We start from the raw sequence: 20628 nt of genomic DNA, 5'->3' as shown, positions 1-20628 counted from the left end.
AACCGAGATCAAATTAATTCCATAATATCAAACCAGTTTATTTTGAGGATGCCCAAGTTGACCACTGTTATGCACCTTTTGAGGCGACAGTAGAAAAATAGATTCAGTGAAACTAAATGCAACTTAATATCAATCTACAAACACGTTTTCTATGATATCGTACAAGTACAAAGTACCTGTTATAATTCAACACAAGCAATCATACATTTCAGATGGTTCAATTCCAAAAAGGTGCTAAATAACACTATGTACACAAAACGCGCTACATGAGATTTCAAAGGACTATTTGATGCAGGCTGGTAAGCTGGTAGAAAAGAGCTTGCATAGACATCAAAGTCACTTCTCCAATAAAAGCCCAGCCGCAGGCAGGGGAAGGCACTGACTTTTCTACAGCAAAAGAGCAAAACAAGGATTTTTATTCAATGGAACATTGTCCTGGAAAATAAAACAACTACCCAACATGAACATGGGGAGGAATCTGGAGCTTTGCATTTTTTCCCCATGAAGCAACCTAGATGGAAACTTATTTTTCTGCTTGGCAACTTCATCACTGCTAAGCAGAGAGCTAATAATATCTTCAGATCCTCTACATATTCCTGTTACTTTAAAAGTAAAGGGAAATAGAGAAAGGAAACATCTCTACAAACATGGTTATCCACACCATCTACAACATTGAACAGACGGTCCTAATGCATAACATTTAAGAACAAAATAGATTCTGAGACACAATCTTTGTTTTTTTTTTACCACACATTCTTAGTGAGATTTCATGACAAAGACAAGTACACAGTGTTGTCCACTACAGTAAAAAGTCAAACCTTCAACAACCACGAAAATGTGATAGAAACTATTAAAAATTTGTCAGAACGGAGCTCAATTAATTATGTACAATTTCTATTGGAGATATGACCCAGCAATTGCCAACTTTTCTTCAATATATTCCTTTTGTTCAAAATTAATTTGTTCCCTTTCCCTTCAGTTAACAGACAGGTGGCTCCTACAGTGCAATGATACTCGTATGTGAGGTTGTATGCCAGCTGTTGGCTGCAACAGGCTTTCATGTGTGTACTTGCATGGTGCTGGAGCTACAGCTGCTGCTGCTCTTGAACAGTATATTTAACAGTATCAGCACTGACTATGCAGGTCCACACTCTCCCCAAGAGGTGGCGTGATGGGAGCCTGATGTATTTACATGGATTTAGCATTTGGGTTAGGAGTAGATAGTGTGTCCATAGTGAACAGAACAGTCAAATAAGCAATTAACAGGGATAGCGATATAATGACATCATAATTAATTGAACAGAGATAGCTTAAACTGAATATTTTCCAAGCGCTGGTTAAGGCTTTAGATTTCATAACTTGGTGCTATTGGATTAAACGGAACAAGAGGCTCTAGCACGCTGACCCCTGCACTCTTTGCCAAAGACTGGTTAAATCATCTAACTCTCTGATATGTACAAACAGACCTGACTAAAGATGTGTGTACAGTACCGAGATTGTCTAAACACCTGTGTGTATCAAATGTATCCTCGCACGCAGACAAACACACATTCACCTGTTCCAGCCGAAAAACCAACAAACCCCAGCACTCCTTTTGATCACTGTACGTCAGTTGCCATGGTACCCCTATATTTTGAATATTCTATACTCTGAAAACCCCAGGTTTCCGTCTCCAAGCTAGACATTCAAAGGATGTAATAGGTAAACCCCAAAACAATTATCAGACTGGGTTACAGGAGAATGACGAGCTCCGATGACCTACTTCCTGTCGGATCCAGTTCCTGCTTTGTGTGACCAAGTCATGGCCCATTACTCATCAGCAAGTTTTTTTTTTTTTGCTATAGGCATGCTACAGGAAGAAATGAAAAATGCAAGTAATGGGAGGGAAAGAATACAGCCAGATGTATTTACATATGATTTTATCACAATACTCTCTGTGCCAGACTGTGTACCGTTGTTAGCTTGTATTAAGTGAGATTCCTATCCTGCCATCTCTCCATTCTATGCTCAAAGTAATTGAGAGACAATAGGGCCTGTGAATATAATCTTTGTTAAACTCTCAGTTCACTGAGCTGAGCGGCATCTAGTGTTGTGACCTCCTCGTGCAGGACTCACACAGCATAGAGATGATCTCTTTCTTTACAATCAAACTCCAATCCATCCAAGTAGAGCCTGTATCCTCTAAACTTGCAAGACTAGGCAGCCTCACACAGATCAATTACTACAAGCATCGACAGGTAGCCTACAGCTCTTACACATTCCATACTCTCGACTGTGGATAGCACAGTGTGATAGAGGTAGGACAAAAGGACTGACCCTATAAATAGCAACCATTGACTGCCATTTCCCCCTGGTCCTCTCAAACACACACACATACACACATACATACATATACACAGGCACACATTTAGTGCTTTACCATCCATAGTGATGGATAGCTACTCATCATGCTTTCCCTTTTCTTAACTCAACCCCTTGTCCTCCAGTGGGGTTAAAGTGCAGATTTCTTATAAGGGTAATCAGGCTTGCTGGGTGACCTGCGGTCTCTGGCGATCTCCTCGCCGACACTGTTCCTGTGAGGCTGCTGGAGGGACCCCGGGCTCAATGCGTCTCCAGCTAGAACCATCTCCTCCGTGGCGTCTCTAGCTCCTGTGTGCCTCTCCTCATAGCCATCCAGGTTTCCGCTGGGAGAACGTAAATGGCCTAAACCATGAGTCAGGTCCGTCTCATTTGATCGTCCTCTCGTGATGTGTCCCATCCTAGGCTGGGCCCCAGAGGGGCTGGCAAGGCCTCCATCGTGCCTCTGAGAGGTCATACTGAGGACATCCAGACGTAGTGGGTCTGGGGCAGTCCGTCCCTGCGGGCGGCCCTGGGTCTGAGATTCAGAAATGTAGGGGGGTGGATAAGAGCTGGAGGGGGTGCAGCTGTGGCTGTAGAGGTCTGGTCCTGCAAAGGAGGGCAGAGGGTGAGCGGAGGTCGGGGTTGCAGGTCGACAGGAGAAGTCATAGAGGTCAGGGAATTCGGCTTGAGCCTCCAGCTTGGGCTCAGGAGCGTGTCTCTTGCAGGAGTGGCCATGTCCAGGACCGTGGCCATGGCTGTGTCGGGCAGGAAGGCAGGGCGCATGGGGCAGATGGTGGCCTGAGGGACCCATTGGGCTGTGAGGGCCTTCCCTGTCCATCTCTGCCAGGTGCTGCTCCCTCAGGGACATGACAGAGACACCCAGTGCAATGTCAGGCATAAACTCCCTCATAACAGGCTCCATGCTCATCTGCATCAGAAAACAGATACAAATGTGTGACGTTACCTCACAGTCGATCAGATTGCACATGAGGCCAGGCACGAACCATGAATCCACATTTGATCAAACAAAATTGTAGCACATAGAATCTAGGAAGAAACACACACACACACAGACACACACTCACCGCTTGTTGGTCTGAAAGCAAAGCTCGGCCCATAGCCTGTGGGTTGGTGCAGTCTGGGGGCTGGGGCCTGGGTACCGAGGAGTAGTCTGAGCTGCCATGCTTAGCAGCTGCATGGCGCTGGATCAGGGTGCGGTTGCAGGGATAGGAGAAGGAGCGGGTCGGGGTTGGCATGGGCACACGAGGACGCCAGGCGCCCTTGAGCTGAGCATGGCTGGGTGTGGCAGGGGGGTGGTATGGGGGAGGTGGAGGAGGTAGGGGAGGGTGGAAGCCCACTACCCCTTCCAGCTCGGTGAACATGCTATCCATGGCTGGGCTGCTGTTCACCCGACACCGACCCACCTGGCGTAGGGCCAGAATTGGACTCTCATCTCCAAACCGTTCATCAGGGAAGAACTTGTATGGGTTCTGAAATTAAGAAAAAATGATTTATCTGCCTGGGGTTGTTCAAGGTCCGTGTCAGCTGCATTAATGAGGTCCGTCTGTATCCTCAGCCTCTATTAGTATACAGCCATATCAACCTCATTCCACTTTAACTCCTGGGGACAAACTAAGCTATCTACTAACCTGCAGTAGCTCAGTGGCTCCGTCTGCGAGACCGAACTCCCTCAGCACCCGCAGCTGCAGCTCGTAGCTGACTGTTGCTCCTTCACCACAGTTCAGGGCATACGCTCTCTGGACCTGCTCTGTGTGTCGCAGTTCCTGCAGCCTCCGGATCATCTCCTTTACCACAGACAGCTGAGGCACTGAAAGATGCACACAATAGAAATACATTGGTGGGTGTTTCCCTTTTTGATACAAGCTTGAAGCTAGCATCATGTTTTTGGGATCTTTGTGACATGAATACCAGTTTCTGTTACCGTGTGGTCATTTCTGATTATTTATTACCTGGAATTTCATTGGCCACAACCGATGGAGCTGTGGTCGAGTTGCTTGCCACTTGCTGATGGTTGATCATGTGACAGCACTGAGGCACGGCATTGTTGACCATGTAGAGTGTGTCTGGGACGTTGGACATGCGCACCAATCGCAAACGTACCAGGTCCGTCTGCTCCACCATCATTTCATCAAGCACGGACTGAGGGGCATGACGAGACGGGAAGAGGGAAAAGTTACACCACAAAGTAATACAACAGAAATAAAACTCCTACGTGCACCTCAAGGACACCGAGAGGGTGTGCAGATTAGTTCCACTTGATTGACACTTCATCTAATAATGCCTCCCTCTGGTCGAGGGCAATGTTCATAAATATTCATGACGCTGGGAAGCCCTGTACGTTATTAGGAAAAGTGTAGAAATGGACATAAAATGAATTCCAGTCAAGATGATGGAGGCTGCTATTAAATGATGAGTATACATAGCAACACTGGGCATGGACGATTTTAGCGCATCTGAACAGCCATGAACGGGTCCACAAACTTTCCCATGGCACTTAATGGTTAGGTTGTCCTCTCCCCAGACTCTTCAATAATAGCAAAAATGGAGACGAAATATTCCACTGTCTCCTGTGTTATTGGGCGGTCCCATTAATCAGAAGTGAACGAGCCTTACCTTAGCCTCCTCCACATAAGGAGAGAAGAGACGAGGACGCACGTAGATGCCAGCATTCTTCTGCCGTAACCAGGCGTTGGCTTTCCCCCCCTCAGCTGTGGGCAGCATATCTGAAGGAGGGGTCCCTATCAACCCCCTTTTAAGCTGTGAACAAGACAAATTTGGATCAATGCTAAGTTAATATATGTCACGATGACTCGGGTGCACACAGAGCAGCTGAGAAAAGGTAGACAAGCAGTACTGACCGCATCGGAGAGGACGTCACTGTTGGGAGGTAAGATGTGCTCAGTACGGATGAAGGGCAGAAGGGGAGACAGGATCTCTTTAAGCTCCTCCATGTCCAGGTCTCTCCTTTTCACTCCCCTCTTGTTTACACTGTGGGCTGTGCCGCTCAACAGGTTGGGCTCTGTGTAAATGGGGACAGAACAGCCATTAGCAGTTTTTTAATATAATGCAAATAACAGTCACTATTTATGCAACTATGATTAAGTCTTTCATGCTTTTAACACCTGCTGGCTATTTTTTTCACATTGTTCAGGCAAGTTCAACAAATTATGGACACAGATTGCATCGCCTTGTGGTGCAGCTTGCTAAAAACAGGTTGCATACATATGTTCACTAATTGCTTACTAGGTCAAAGCACACAAAACACTATGAGTTGGGGTGTCTCCATCTAAGAAATTACATAGTTGAATCTGATTGATCAAGTCTTGCCTATAGTTGACCGATTGTCGATTCATGTCAGAATAATGGAACGGGCTGTTTGTTATGTGTAGTGTGTGTGTGTGTGTATGTAGTTGCAGAACTTTCCGTAATACCTTACACGGAGATGAGACCACCATTTTGTGTCCTGCTTTCTTTTTGTGATTGTAAATAGAGCCATAGGTCCCAAATATATCGCCCCCTACAGGCAGTAAGGAAATGACGGGGGGAAGTGAAGGAACAGAGAGAGGAGACTCAAGCCAAAAACGGCGGTTACGGGCCTCCCCAGCTGATTTTAGAGAATCATTCAAAATATATCTAGTGCTCTAATGTCTTATGTGAGTGATTTTGAAAAAGCCACGATCCTTTGTCTCACTACCACATTTTCCCAGATGGATGCGACAGCCGAATCAGGTTTCTTAGATCGAATCATAGAATAGCCGTCTATTCGGGTCACCCCTAACGATGACACCAGTTCTTTTTTAGGGTAAAGTTTGGTTCCTTTTTGAAATGCTTTAAAGTGCATTTAGAGGCTCTGGTAAGTGGGTAATTTCCTCAGAGCCATTAGGGGGGCTGTTCAGAGGGTAATTATAGAGTGTATTATCTTACCCCTGTCTGCCATCCTCTTAATAAGCTGCTGCTCGCCCCACTTAACAACATACTTGAGAATGTCCTGTTCACTCGCCTGTAAATGAGACCAAGGTACAGAGAGACAGAGAGAGAGACAAAAAAAAAAAATATCATGAAGACAAGGTTAGATATTTTCGAGTACAAAAACCCAGGAAGCTGTTAAATGAGGATAAGGTGAAAATGCAATATGTTCAGGCGGTGTCCCAGCAAAGCTCAGGCCTGGTTGGTTTGTTTGTAGAGTTGGATTTCAACACCTCAACCATCTGGTCTGATGCCTGTGTAGCTTGGCAGTGCAGATGACAGCGCAGCTTTGATTAGGTTCTTGGTTTGAAGGCAGTTCCCTCTAGGGAACCGTGTTACTCAACTCTGGAGACCCAGAGTGTCATCAGTATGGGTGTATATGCATAATATAGCGTGTGAGTGACGGAGATGGTGTTCATGCATCTGTGCGTGTATGCGTTAACTGTATTTCCACCAAGCAGTAGTCACTGTGAACATGTCAGGCACCCATTACTGAAAGTTTACACTTGAAAACGTATCCTCCAAACTGTGAGATGTCACGGTGGCTGACAGCAGATTGACAGGTGATGCTCGGCTCCCTTACCTGTAGGTAGTCAGACTGAATTGCGCAGAGAAGGTGCTCCTTGCCAAGCTCGTAGAGAACATCTGAGGTGACAACCTGACTGAATTCCTCGCAGAGGAAGTGCATGGCCTGTCTGTGGACCCACTTGGAGCCGTACGGCTGGGAGCTCCACTTCAGGATGGGGACGAGTGAGTCCAGAGACAGGCTTTCCACAACAATGTCCTCACAGCCTGCCAGAGCCAATGAGATAGATATGCAATTTACATCATGATATTCAATCTAGTCTCTTTATGGGCACAAATGTATCATATTCCATAAATAAAAAACCGACATTTAAGCCAGAAATTAAAAATAACAGCAGCTAAAAGAAAATAAATACAATAGAGAATGATTTACCACGTGTATTATAATAATAATTCAGTTAAACCTCCAGCCTCTGCTAGACCAACAGTAGTTTTGACTTGTATTCACTGACCCAGGGAGTCTCCCTCTACTAACCCCCACATCCGCCTTGCTGCGTTTCCTAAATCAGAGCACATACCAGAACAGCAGGCAGTGGTTTGCATCTGTAACACACCAACCCACATAATGGCTTTGATACCTTGATGTGTTTCAGTCTCAAGCTGCCTCTTCTTAACTGTGATAAATAAACACAGCGGCCTGAGGAAATGTGCTGCCGGTGCACGTGCACACATTTTTGTGCATAAATAAAAAATGCATTAAAAAAAAACACCGAAAGGCTTTGGAAATTATGGACCTGCTGCTCTAGCCATTTTTTAAAAAAGAGCTATTTTTTAAAAATCCAGCCTTTGCTGGCACTCAAACTTTCTTTAAGAGGGATCCATTTAGGCAGAATTAAACCCCTAACATCCGCTCAGATTAGCATATGATTGGCTAGATCAAGCTATCTATGCCAAACCGCAACACATCAGAGCTTCAATGGCTCTTATTCTCAGCCTCTCTCTGATCAATACTGTTTAATACAAAATGGACATCCATCTAGAAAGCCAGACAGATTGACGTCCAGTTAGAACTGCTCTGAACTGAAACACAAGCTTGCAAACTTCCTCATACCAGGCCGCCCTGTCCATCAGCTTATATTTGGGTCAGTAACAACTCTCCGCTGGGAAAACACTTCTCTTATCTTAAAGTAGAAGATCTAAGCTGGCTTTCCACCACCAAACAACCACTTTGAACATACACTCTGGGAAACTGGACACCAGACTTGAGTGATGTCTCCAGCGATGCTTTTGAATCTGAGGCTTCATATCAGTCCAAGCACAACTCACACATTTTAACATGAACACACACACACATGTAAGCAATAATGCACACACACGCATGGACGCACTTATGATGCTCCCACTTATGACGTTCCTATTTTGGGCGTCTTAAAATTGTAATGGCAATTTGGCGAAATGCAAAGCAGACACCCGCAGTGTTTTAAAACCAAGGGTGGAAATTCTGCATCGTTAAGAAGACAGATGAAGTTGAAATGTGGACCCAGCCACTTTGCCTTTTTTTTATCTGCTATAAACAGACTGGAAGAGGGAATGGATTCACAACATCTGTGCCTCTGTCTCCATCACTCGTCCCTGTGCTGTCTGTCTTTTTTAGAAAGTGCTTTTGCTCACGTCAGTCTTTGCATCTTTGCCCTCTCTGAAAAAGCAGACACACATCCACAAATGCAGACAATCCCCCACTTGGGACCAGTGGCCCAGGAAAAGCAAACAGCTCTGCTCAGCGTTAGCCCATTAGAATTCACAGCGACAGCCAGTCTTTTAAAACGCAGCACTTTTATTATGAGTTGGAGATTAGAATCAGCATTATATCTAATACTAACCCGCCTCCCTTTCTCTCCACGGGTGGTACACCACATTCACTGGAGCTTAGCCGACTGACAAGAATATCAACAGCAGCAGGAGCACCAACAGCCAGCTTTACACTACAATAACTTTTTGGGGGACGTATGCATTTTGTCTTGCTGTTATTATTTGAAGCTCCTTGTTTATGGAGCACACAGGCTCCAAAGCCACTTAAATCATCAGCTGCACTCAACGGCCTGTAAACAAGCCCGTGCATGTAAATCATGTCTGATGATCACTCAAGGACTGGGATTCACTCAACGCACTCCAAAACAGAAGATAGGGAACTGAAAGCGTTGGTCAGTAAGTGAGCGTGGAGAGAGGAAGTATCCTGATGCACGAGCTGAAACCACACCAACTGGCTATCATCTCTGCGGTGCACTTGAAAAATTAATCAGGCTTTTAATATTGGTTGCTATTTGAACGAGATGGAGTCATAAAGGGATACACTTCGAGAGAATTAATAAGCAAGAATCACAGGGAGCTCAACTGCTGCACAAAAACCTCCATGGGCCAAAACTTCATACAGTCAGACGGTAGCAGTCAAGGAGCACGGGAGGGGGAAGACAGTGTGACAGATGAGAGGGCTCTCACCATATGAACCGCCTGACATAAGCCTCTCCGCTGCCTCATGGAGAGACAGCTACTGAAGTCTGAAGCGGTGGGATGGACGAAAAAATGCCAGGATGATTTGACACTTGGAGTGTGTTTATATATATAAATCGCCACAAAGATATTAGGAAGTTGCAAAATAGACAAAGAGAATGAACTTGGATAAAATGACACCAGGTCAACTCCAACCATCTAACCACATTCCACACTGTGTTTCATGGGAACTGATTAGAGCTGTGCAGCACTGTGGGAGAGGGAAGCGAGGGGATAAAAATACCCTTGAGTAGAGGCTTGTTGAGCGGGGGGGATGGGAAGGAAGAGGGGGTAATGGTGTGTGGGGATGACACTATTTGGCTGCTTGTCTAACCATCCGTGTGTATGGTACTGCGGAGATCACTGCACAGGTCTTGGAAAAAGCAATCAATTCTTGGCCTATCAGTCAATACGGACAATTCAACAGCTGCCCACAACTAATCCTGTGCTTCTGAAAAATGTAACACAAACAATTTTACGTAGTAAGTGTCCATCGTCTACCAGACATGTTTCATGTTGTTCATACAGCTCGTTCTTTGGACATTTTGTTTTCAAGCTTTAGTCACACATTTAAGCCCATTATTAAACATTACAGTGGGAATTTGCACAAAAAATACTGTAATAACTGCTGACTGCTGAATCTATACTTTTGAGCTGGATTCAAAACAAGTTCAGCAACTTTCTGAAAAGTTCAGACATTTTCAACTGGAAGCTCTCGAGGTGGTCGTTCTGAAAAAAACATGCCAATGTGCTTTTTTTACTCTCACCTCATTGGGAGCAATTGAACAAGATGCTGGTGATCAGTCAACAAACATTAAATGGAGCCTCACAGGCGAAAGTGTTGAATACGGTGAATAGTATTTTACCTTGGCTTTTAAATAGAAAATAATATGGTTTTGATGTCATTACACAGCATGGGACATTGAATACGCTAAACATGTTTAATACGTCCCTAACACCTTTAAAATATTTGACAAACTAATTCCCATCATCGTGGCTCTATGAAATGGTTTTAGGATATATTAACAATGTTGAGCCTTAAAGCCTCTGTGGATCCACATAGTCCTGACAGGCAGACCAATACTTTTTGAATGGATTTGAAGAAGACTTATACAAGTATTGCATTTTGCAAAAGTTACTCTGATTACATGCCACTCTGGAGGAGGTGAGAGTCACAAAGCAACTGGCTCATGTCATGTCAAACCACGTCTTTAACCTTTTGCATGTTACATAGGTCATTCTGAAACAGTGGCTTCAGTAAAGATAGACCTGTGATGGAGCAGAAGGCCAGTGACAAAGTGTTGACAGAGGCTCAGATATGCTGCATAGCTCAGACAGTAAATTGTCTGCCCTTGGAGACAGACAAACCATTCGCCTATATCAATCTGTTGCTAGCAGCCACAGCTCTAACACCCATCACAGTCAGCCAAACTACTTAACACTAGCCTGGTCTGTGCATTGTCATTGCACATAAGCCTACCAACATGCAGTTTTAAGGAAAGTGCAATATTAATGCAATGAAGGTTAGACGCATTATATTAATTCATGATGGGATATTAAAGTAGGCCTGGCTCTTGCGAGGCATTCGTTCACCAATGAAATCTATCTATTTGTGAAAAAAATCAAACTCCTATTATTTTATCCACAGAGACCAATACTGTAATTATGACAGTGTGACAAATAACCTTTGAATTCATGGAAAAGACTATTAGTCAATGGACACATTATTGAGAAATTAAACCAAATTGTGTTGCCAGCTATGCTCAAAAGTAGAGCTGAGCAATTAAACACATTTATAGAAATATTATGAATTCTTACGGCCCTAAATGTACCCATATCACAACAGTACACTATCTTTAAGTTTAACTATCATATATCAAGAAAAACACATCAGTGAGCCAACATGAGAGAAAATACATGCACTGATGCATAAAAAATATAAACATTTAGTCGTTAAAGGTCTGATAATATGTCATATATTTAAGGTAATAATGCCCCAGCCATACTCACAATCACCATTAAGTATGGACAACTTGGTTGTAATCTACAAACAACAAAATCTTTCTTTTTATCTTGTCACATACTCCTGATTTGTGTGTATTGCACGTGGAAACTGTTTGCGATTATGACTTACCTTGAGCAAGCATACTGAACTCCAAGAACAGAGCGATGTGGTACAGCTCCATGGCTTCTTCGGTACGTGTGCTTGCTCCACGGCCCCCAGACACCAGGGCTTGTACCTCGCCGAGGCTGCCCGCTGAGGGGCTGCCCCGCAGCACCAGCCCGAGCTCCACCACATCTGTGTACATGCAGTGGAGAATAACCTGCACGTATTTCCGCGGGATGATGGACTCATCAAGCACTATGCGGGTGGGTGTCTGCAATGTGCGCTCTGTCATTTCCTCTCCTGTGCGAATGCGCCTCTGCAAAAGGTTCCTAAAGAAAGGAGATCGCGCTGAGAGGATAGCTTTATGAGCCCTAAGATCCTCATCTGGGGTCCCAGGGCCTCCTGAGCCCACTGTTGGTGCTGCAGCCACAGCACCTCGCTCATTACAGCTCTCTATCATCTCAGAGTCGGAGGAGAAGCTGAGCAGAGCGTCGTAGTAACACATGTAGTCAAACAGACCCTTCATATCAGCCTCCAGGGAGTTGGGTGTTCCAAACTCCTCACTGAGTTGCACCAGTACATCCACGTTCTGCAGCCTGCTATCCTCTGCCCCACACACGCCAAACTCCCCAGTGTACAAGTAGTGAAGTAGGGCAGAGAACATGGGCACATCGATGCCAGCTGTCTCGATGTCCATGAGAACCTCTGCTCCATAGCCGGGGGATGTCGACAGCAGGGATTTGAAAAAGGGGCAGCGGGCAGCCAAGATGGCCCGGTGCGCTGGGAAGCAAGTACCTTGGAAGATGAGGTCCACATCAGTGCAGTACTTGTGTTGGTAGAGGGCAGCCAGATCCCGCTGCAAACTGGGTGCCTCAGCACGAGCCAGGCTAGCCTGAAAGCTTAGCTCCTTGAGGGCTGCTGTGCCCTCATATTCCTCCACCAGAGCGTTTGTGTCACGGACATCCCAGCCTGACAGAAGCTCACGCATCTGCCGCGCATGATCTGCTGAGCGGCTGGACTTCCTCCTTTTGATGAACCTCCGCTTGAGGGTCGCTAGACCAAGGCTCTTCTTCTTCCTGTCAGCGGGCCGCTCATGGCCATGCTCCAGGCTGTATAGCTTAGACTCCCAGCCATACCCTTGCTGAGAGTAAGATGAGGTCCCTGGAATTAAGACATAATGCCGATTAGTGTCTTAAGAATTGTATTCCGTCTTCAAACAAATGAAAATTTCAACATATACTGAATATAAAGTAAGAAACCTCATTATTAAAAAGCTATGACAGTTTTTCGCAGATATTTCATAAAAACTTAAATATAAAAAAACATTCTGGTGAGACATTAATTTCATAAACCCTACACCAGTTCACTCTTGAGGACAGAGTAGAAACTCAATCCGTCTCTAGCACCCGGGTAGTGTGTCCAGCCCTGTCAGGCCAAACACACACTGACCCAGCTACCAAAGCATTTGGATCGAGTTCAGCAACAGAAAGAACACAGACAGAATACTTCGATTTTGTTTGGGATCAAACTACAGCTCATCACAGACTAAGAACCAATTAGCTTACTTTGTTCTGATTTGTACTTCTCTGTGAAATGTGGTTGCATACTTGGGCTCAGTCAATTACACTAAAGAGCAGTCATCTTTGGCTTGAGAGACGGGACGGGTACGTCAGAGGAAGCTCTGCCAAGGAGATCCTCTCTTCCTGCCCTTCTCTCAGCAGCCATCGGTGTGACCCAAATAGTAATCATTCTAACACTGTGAATCATCTGTGGCCCGAGCCAGCTAAACCAAGCAACTCCAGAGCCCAGAGTAAAGCTCATTGCTCTCAGGGGACATCATTTGGCTCCTTAAACAATACTCTCACTTTTAAGAAGAATTCTAAAAAACCCTCAGAACCAAAGTCATTTAGAAAGTGAAATGAATATGTTAAGAACAGATTTATGTAAATTAAGCAGTTTCCAAACTGTCTGTCCCTGAGAGCTGTAGGGGAATATTTAAGAACCAAAAAGCTCCATTCATCCATCCATTGTCTACCGCTTAAGCCGGAGAACACGAGCTTACACAGGGAGAGCATGAAAACTCCACACAGAAGGAACCTGAGCCCAAACTGGGAATCGAACCCGGGACCCTCTCGACGTGCTACCCACTACACCACTGTGCAGCCCCCAAAAGGCTCCAATGATTGCCAATTTAGGAGAATCAACTAAGTCTTCTAATAATGTCTCATCTCCAACAACCATTCAAAAACACTGCTTTAATACCAGCAATACAGAGTGACCTCATACACCTGTGTTAGTGCATGCAGGGACAAACTAACACACAGAAATAAAATAGCTGTAGTACAGCAATGCCTTCTGATAATGACGTCAACACTGCCGAAATTGGAACAGCAGTAAAAGGTCTCAGACTGTAGCTGCCGTGTCATTCAGTAGATAAAGGAGACAGTCTAATAAGCAGCCTATAGCCGGCAGTGGCCACAGACACAAAAATCATGACACGGGATTATCTCATCCAGTCTGATAGCCCGCAGCCTTATCATGATCGCATCACACCACAGGCACATAGTAACAACACAGCCGAGAGGAGCAATACTGCAGGGCTCGTTTGGCTTTTTATGGTGGAAGATACTTTTAAACTCTGAAAGTGGAACACTTAATGCGGTAATGTAATATTATGGTTAACCACCCACATAGGAATCAAGTTTCTTTGTATATCCGCCTCTCATAATACTTCATAAAGTCCATATAGCAGGGAATGCATTGCTTTTTAAACATTTGTGTCAGTTGTATGAGTCAATGGCCCAGTTCAAGAGCATTCCTGCACAAATATACTCACGTCTTGCACCACTAGTTGTCATGGAAGCAGGTTAATATAATGTTAAATGTGAGCGTAGCCGTGCTAGCCTCGCCACTGTGTGTTTGGACCATGGGTGCACAGTGCTTCTCATATCAGAAGAGAGTGAGACAATTACGTGTCTTACTAACATTTCATTTCACATATACATTTTATCATTTGCTGACTGAAAAGGCAGAATCATCCATCAGAACTTTGTGTTAACTGTGCAACCGATCACAACGCTCTTAATTAAACCACAGAAAAAAAAGACGTACCTATAAAAGTCTGCTGCGCCTGTGCATTCCCCCCTATGCGTGGGGAGCATGAGTGAGGATAGCTGGATCCATTAGCACCCATCCTCACTTCTCTTCACTTGCTATACGGGGGCCCCCCCTCTTGCTGAGTCATTCTGCTCAGACGACGTAGTCCTCTCGGTCCTCAGTCGTGGGTCAGGCACGGATAGTCAGAGCCCCGGGCCCGGCCTGCCATACCTGGAGGGAGGAAGATGACAGAGGACAGAAAGAGAGAGGTTTAAGTCAAAGAGTGAAGGCTTTTTAAAAATGTTGCTGACTAACATCTCACCGGGATTGCAACATGATGAGTTTGGACTGTTTGGACTCTGTTAAAAGATAATGAATGGCCAGGGGCATCACTGTTAAGCTGAACAGAGGGACATCTATAACCATCTATCACACTGTTTCAGCCACATTGATTTCAGTGCAATCATGAATCATAGGCTGCCTTGGCAATTTTAGATGCCAGAATTGCTAAAAATTGTAATGAGGGGGCTTTCTTTGTAAAACGCTGGCAGTGCTCATCTGAGGAGTGTGTGTTCAGGCTTCTATCTATAATCTTCAACAGTGACTTAGGTTAACAGAGACTTCCTCTGCTCTGCCCTCAGGAAACTCTGACTGGCAGTCAACAACAAATCTAATGCAGATGTACAGTGTCTTCCAGAGGAAGGGACGACCCAGTCTGCCATTGCCCATCTTGTCCATTTAAGCAGTTCAAACATTTGCGGTCTAATGCACAATTTGGACGTTTTTCCACTTCAGTGTGCATATATCTACGCAGAGTATAATTATACTGCAATTTGAGTGACAACGCATTGACCAAGGTCGTAGGTCAATTATAGCCAAGCAGCTTAGTATTACATTTTCATTTCATTACTATTGAAATGTCTCAGCTAGTTTTGGATCTTCTTTCTCTTCAGTTCCCGTCAGTACAGCCAGATTTAGCACTGCATCATCATAAATGCGATGACTTGCAGTTCTATAGTGAAACTCTTTTCAGTGCTTCACAACAGTGTTGATATGAAATGTCACGTGTGGGTGTAATCTTAGCCCATTATGTGCAGTAGGGGAGATTTTGCCATGTCATTTATACAGTGGTAGCCGTACCATTAACACACAGTCATTGTGGGCGCTCCGTTGCATATTAGATTTTTGCATTAATGGGATTAAATACTTTTGATTATTGAATCTACGCTTTTCTAGTCTTCCCACAGATCTTCCAATTGGAGGACAACTACCTCTGAGCCACAGCCTGCCCCAGCCACCGCCCAACCTGTCTGGTTATTTTCTCCATTAAAAATGTATAAAGACGCCTTTTTTTTTTTACATTAGACATTTTAATAGATTACAGTAGGAAAGGCATACCAGTAAATAATTAAAATGAATGATGGCCGGTTTACATTTGGCTGCTTCAGTTTCAGCGTACTGGGATAATTCACGCTGGCTCATTGTCACGGCTTACTGGGACACTTGAATACAACGGAACCATTGTTAATGTTACAAGTAACACCTGTACTTTTACTGCCATGTCAAGTCAAAACGTCTTCTGTGAAAAAATGCATTTTTGAAGCCATAATGTGAACCTAATTCTATTCTACAGGGTAAAGGATTTGATCACTTAAGTTGTTGTTGTTGTTAAGGGTTGTTAATTTATGTGGCCCAGAAAATGCTGTGCAACAGAGGTGAGCTCCTCCAAATAGCTCCATACAGCCATTTTCCCTCTGCTTATTCTTGCCAGACATGGCACCAGTGAGGACGCAGTAACTTTTCTGCTCTCTCCTTTGTACTGTCACTGGCTACGATCTAACAGAAACGGGGCACCTCATTAATTAAGCATACCCTTAACCCCTCGGGCTATTAATTACAAAGCAAGACTTTATTTCTACCAGCAAGTACACTGGGGATCAGAATTATTTGTAAAACCAGTGGGACAGCTTCTCAATTTTCCATGGTACTTACACAATGGGTAACTTTGGATAAGTATGCACTTTTATAAACATTGTTAACTTGGAAGTATAATTCTTGTTGCCCTTGACCTTCAAATAACTCAATATAAAAGCAGTCATATGTATATATACATGTCGTCTCTCTTATGCAAGATGAGATGGACAACTGAATGGATCTGTTTTATTTCAGCCTGCTAGTTTTTCCTGCCTGCCACACCAATAAATCATTATGTCTGCCCTGTAGAGCAGCACTCTACAGCCTCCCAAGGGTTCAATGGAAAACCACAGCCTCTTACTTCGCACACACAAATAGTCACCAAGCAGTCGCACTGGAGCACTCCAATAAAAAACGTTGGTTGATCTTTATTTCATTAGACTGCTTTAAATAAGTGTCTTCACAGGGAATTAATTTGGGCAAAATTAGAAATTGAATTTGAATATGTAGGAGAGAGAAAGGAAGCCCTTGAGATATAAACTGTCTTGTTTACAGAAGGAGGTGGGGTGGGGGGTCCTCAAAGGAGCATAGCAGAGGCAGAATAAAACAAAGCAACCAACACATCAATTGAACAATACACTGGCTCCCAGCTAGGCAGACTCTCGGCTCTAACTCATTCAAATGAGTGAACCATATTTAACTCGAGCTGCAGTGCAGAATTCTAAAAGCATAATTTAGGACATCTATTTCCTTGAGACCTGACTCACACTTCTCAATAAGAAGCATCTCTGCCATAATCTTTCTGATGGCTAACATTAACACTTTCCTGCCGTTTTAGATTGAAACAGTGAGCTGCTGTGTTGTGTTCAGCCTGAGAGCAGAGGAGGACAGTGCCACAGACGGGGGGAGAAGACAGACGCCCCGGCAGAGCTGGACTACATGTCCCTAATGAGACGTGACAGGAGACACTCCCTGCCCCCCACCAATCTCTCTCTGCAGACACACAGACATACGGACCCATTCAAACGGCTGCTCACCTTGCCTCAGTCACTCGGGTCATTTTATGTTATTTGAATCAGGCACTCGCAGAGATTTAAAAGAACCCCAGACTTCCACAGAACATTAGCATACAAAACTGCTTGGCACGAGAACAGGACCAATGCATTATTTAAATGACAGTAAAGGCACTTTATCAATCATTTATGTGGAATTCCTCATCATGGTTAGACAAAAAGGGAAGCAGTAGATATATGAATCTCCTGCCCAGTCCGTAACCACACATTTCAGGCATTCTTATTTTAAATTAGGTTATTATAGATCACCCCGTTAACCAAAGCTCTGCTAATGAAACACACACACAGCCAACATTTTGAATCAAAGTGACAGCTCTAATGAAGCTATGATAGCCTGAGAAGACTTCAACAAGTGTACGTGATGTGAACAATTACTTGGATAGAGTAGCAGATAATTGAGACATGCATATTCCATGCCTTTTTTCGTAATTGTATAACTGTTTGAATCTAAAGACTGACATTGCTTTGCTCAAATGGCACAATGACACCTAGGTCTTGTGTTCTCCGTTGGTCCCACTCTGAATCCAATGAATGAAATGATGAAATCACCCCCTTTTGACAGTAATCTTTGTTAGGCTCAATGACAAAGACCCTAATCTTCTGGAGAGGAGCAATCACTGTGTCTGTATCACAGTCAAGCCTGAATTATAGGGCAGCAACTGTAGAAAGCAGAACTTTCAAACAGAGTGGCCTCCCCTGTATTGACATGTCTGAATACATCTCACAACAAGTCGTGCAAATGGAATATGGATCGCAGGTGGAGAATATAGAATAAATCGCTCCCTTTAAAATAATAACGATGTCATGTTTTTTGTCTGAAATGATAGCTGAGAGACAAAATTGTGTGGCAGAGGGAAATACTTACCTCTGCAGTGTTTTTGCCAATCAGGTCAATCTGTATGGCAGTTAATCAGGCCATTCAACTGATTACAGACTCTGCCAGGAGAGCGACAGGAAACTACAGGAATCAGAACAGGCTAGAAAAAGCAGCACGCTGAAACGAGACAGACAGATTGAGTAAACAAAAAGTCCCCACCATGATGACTCATAGTGGGCAGCCTCTGGATTAGCCCGTCAACCAACAATATGAACCATAGTGCTGCATATTTAGCATGTCACAGACCATGTTGTCAGCAGATTACGTTTTTTTAAATATTTTTTTCTGGGAGGCCATAATACACAAACGTGGATATCACTTATATTCCATCTGAATCGATGTTATTTTCTTTTAGATCTTCAAGTGAAAACATGAGGATACCTAGAATGATAATGAATAAATGTCATGTTCTAGGTCAGCTAGGAAAACAAATGAACAGGGCCACCTTTTCAATAAAGTAATGTTAAGTGTGCACACACTACTGACTATACAAACACAGCCTGGCAAGTCAACATTCAGAGAATGAATGGCAGCCCAGGAAACAATAAGTGCTTATTTTAAGTGAGTTGTCAATGCTCCTTGTTGAGTTCTCAATCCAAGAGGCCAGGGTAAACAGCATTCAGGCCAAAGTCCGGCTCATTCAGTCACTTTGTTGCACGTACTGGCAAGTTCACAGCCTTTCATGCCAGTCACGGATTTCTGAGCACGTAACTCCAATAATTACATGTCATTGTTGCCCCGGAGCACTGACACAAATACTAAAACCTGGACAAATGACAAACCTAAACGCTGGAGAGTGACGTAAATGCACCGAGATTCACACATGTTGTCTTTCAGAAGGAGGCAGGGTGAATCTAACCAGAATTTCATTGAGATTACCACAGGATTATCACAGTGGACATATGGCTCCTCGCCACTTAAATATAGTTAGTGGTACCAATACATATATAGATTGTTAGAGAGACCTTGTGGGATAGCATTACAATAAACATCCTTTGGGTGGTTTAGGCAAATAATAGGACAGGATACCTATAACTTAACGCTTAACATAATATTGATATTATTTGGCTATTGGGATTTGCTATATATCTATCACTTTGATATACCTAGACACACATTTTGGCTACAGATTGCAATATCTGATGCCATATGTTGCCATAGCACAACCTATCAACAACTATCTGACACAGAGGCAATAAACAGCAACATGTAGGTTCATCCGCAAAGTTAAAATGCACATTCATACCGAATTTCTCTATCGATTTAGCGTCACACAAAACGTAAGAAGGGCTCCCCTCGGCCACCAGTGTATAAAGAAATCAATCATTTGCAGTGGCTTTGTTAGCCTTACGTTTACGCGGAGCTATTGTTGCTCTATGGGCTACTGGGGGGGCTATCGCTGCTCAGCGGAAACCCTGGTTAAAAGTGCTTGGAAGAGCAAAAACCAAGTGGTTCGTTCGTCTCGGCTGATAAAAATGGGAAGTAATGTATAAATGTTCAGCGACAGCCCCAGCGAGAGGAGTCATATTCACCACAACCCTGCAATTAGTAGCATATCCTAGGAGGCTAGGATATGCTACCTCTGCTGTGTCGCTTTGACTTTAACCCCTCGGAAACGGCAATTTACTTCGAGCAGGATGCGGTGCAACTGTTGAAAAACAGAGCGCTCAAAACATATTTACCGGAAAGCGGAGAGCTTCGTGGGCATTATTTTAGTTCGTATCACCTCGTAGTTTGGACAGTACTCCGACCCAAGTTGTCCCTGGCAGAGAGGGAGAAAAAATGCAGCTCAACACCTTCTTTTTCCAACTCTGCTCATTACGCACGGCTCGACGTCAACGTCCACCTTTGATCACTAATATGCGGATATTTCCACTTGCATCGACTTTCCGGCGAATTCACACCATTTATCCCGACTAAAAACTAAATCAAGATCGTTTTATCCTCGATTCGGTTCGGTATTTCTCTATAGTAGCATAACGCCTTGTTGGGTGGTTGTTATGGCCTATCCCAACGCTAACCGTCTCAAACTAGCCAGATTAAGAATCTGCACTTCCGGTCAAGACTTTCAAAATAAATAAATGTACATTTTCCGCCCTTCATTTTTTTTACAATATATTGTGCTAGATAAAAGCACCTCCAGTCACACTTTCGGTATTATA

At 44.0% G+C, this 20628-nt stretch overlaps 1 protein-coding gene across 4 annotated transcripts; it reads right to left on the bottom strand.

The window, feature by feature from the left end:
• Positions 1 to 17: 17 nt before the first annotated feature.
• btbd7 (BTB (POZ) domain containing 7) lies at positions 18 to 20476 on the bottom strand. Of its 4 annotated transcripts, none has more exons than XM_084012879.1 (12): positions 20149 to 20476; positions 18455 to 18583; positions 14618 to 14833; positions 11534 to 12667; positions 6911 to 7119; positions 6286 to 6361; positions 5220 to 5380; positions 4975 to 5118; positions 4311 to 4500; positions 3990 to 4168; positions 3426 to 3830; positions 18 to 3268 (listed from the first exon to the last, which is right to left on the bottom strand). In XM_084012879.1, the coding sequence occupies exons 3-12, from the start codon at positions 14697 to 14699 to the stop codon at positions 2492 to 2494; spliced, it is 3357 nt and encodes a 1118-aa protein (XP_083869005.1). In that variant the 5' UTR covers positions 14700 to 14833; positions 18455 to 18583; positions 20149 to 20476; the 3' UTR covers positions 18 to 2491. The 4 variants fall into 4 exon arrangements, with proteins under 4 accessions (XP_083869005.1, XP_083869006.1, XP_083869007.1 ...); XM_084012880.1 differs by having other exon boundaries at positions 20193 to 20476; XM_084012881.1 differs by lacking the exon at positions 18455 to 18583.
• Between the last annotated feature and the right edge of the window lie 152 nt (positions 20477 to 20628).

The sequence above is a fragment of the Eutrigla gurnardus genome (genome assembly GCF_963514095.1).
Source record: "Eutrigla gurnardus genome assembly, chromosome: 7".
Classification (NCBI taxonomy): domain Eukaryota; kingdom Metazoa; phylum Chordata; class Actinopteri; order Perciformes; family Triglidae; genus Eutrigla; species Eutrigla gurnardus.
Note: the sequence above shows the minus strand (reverse complement) of the source record. Positions and strands in the feature narration are given on the sequence as shown.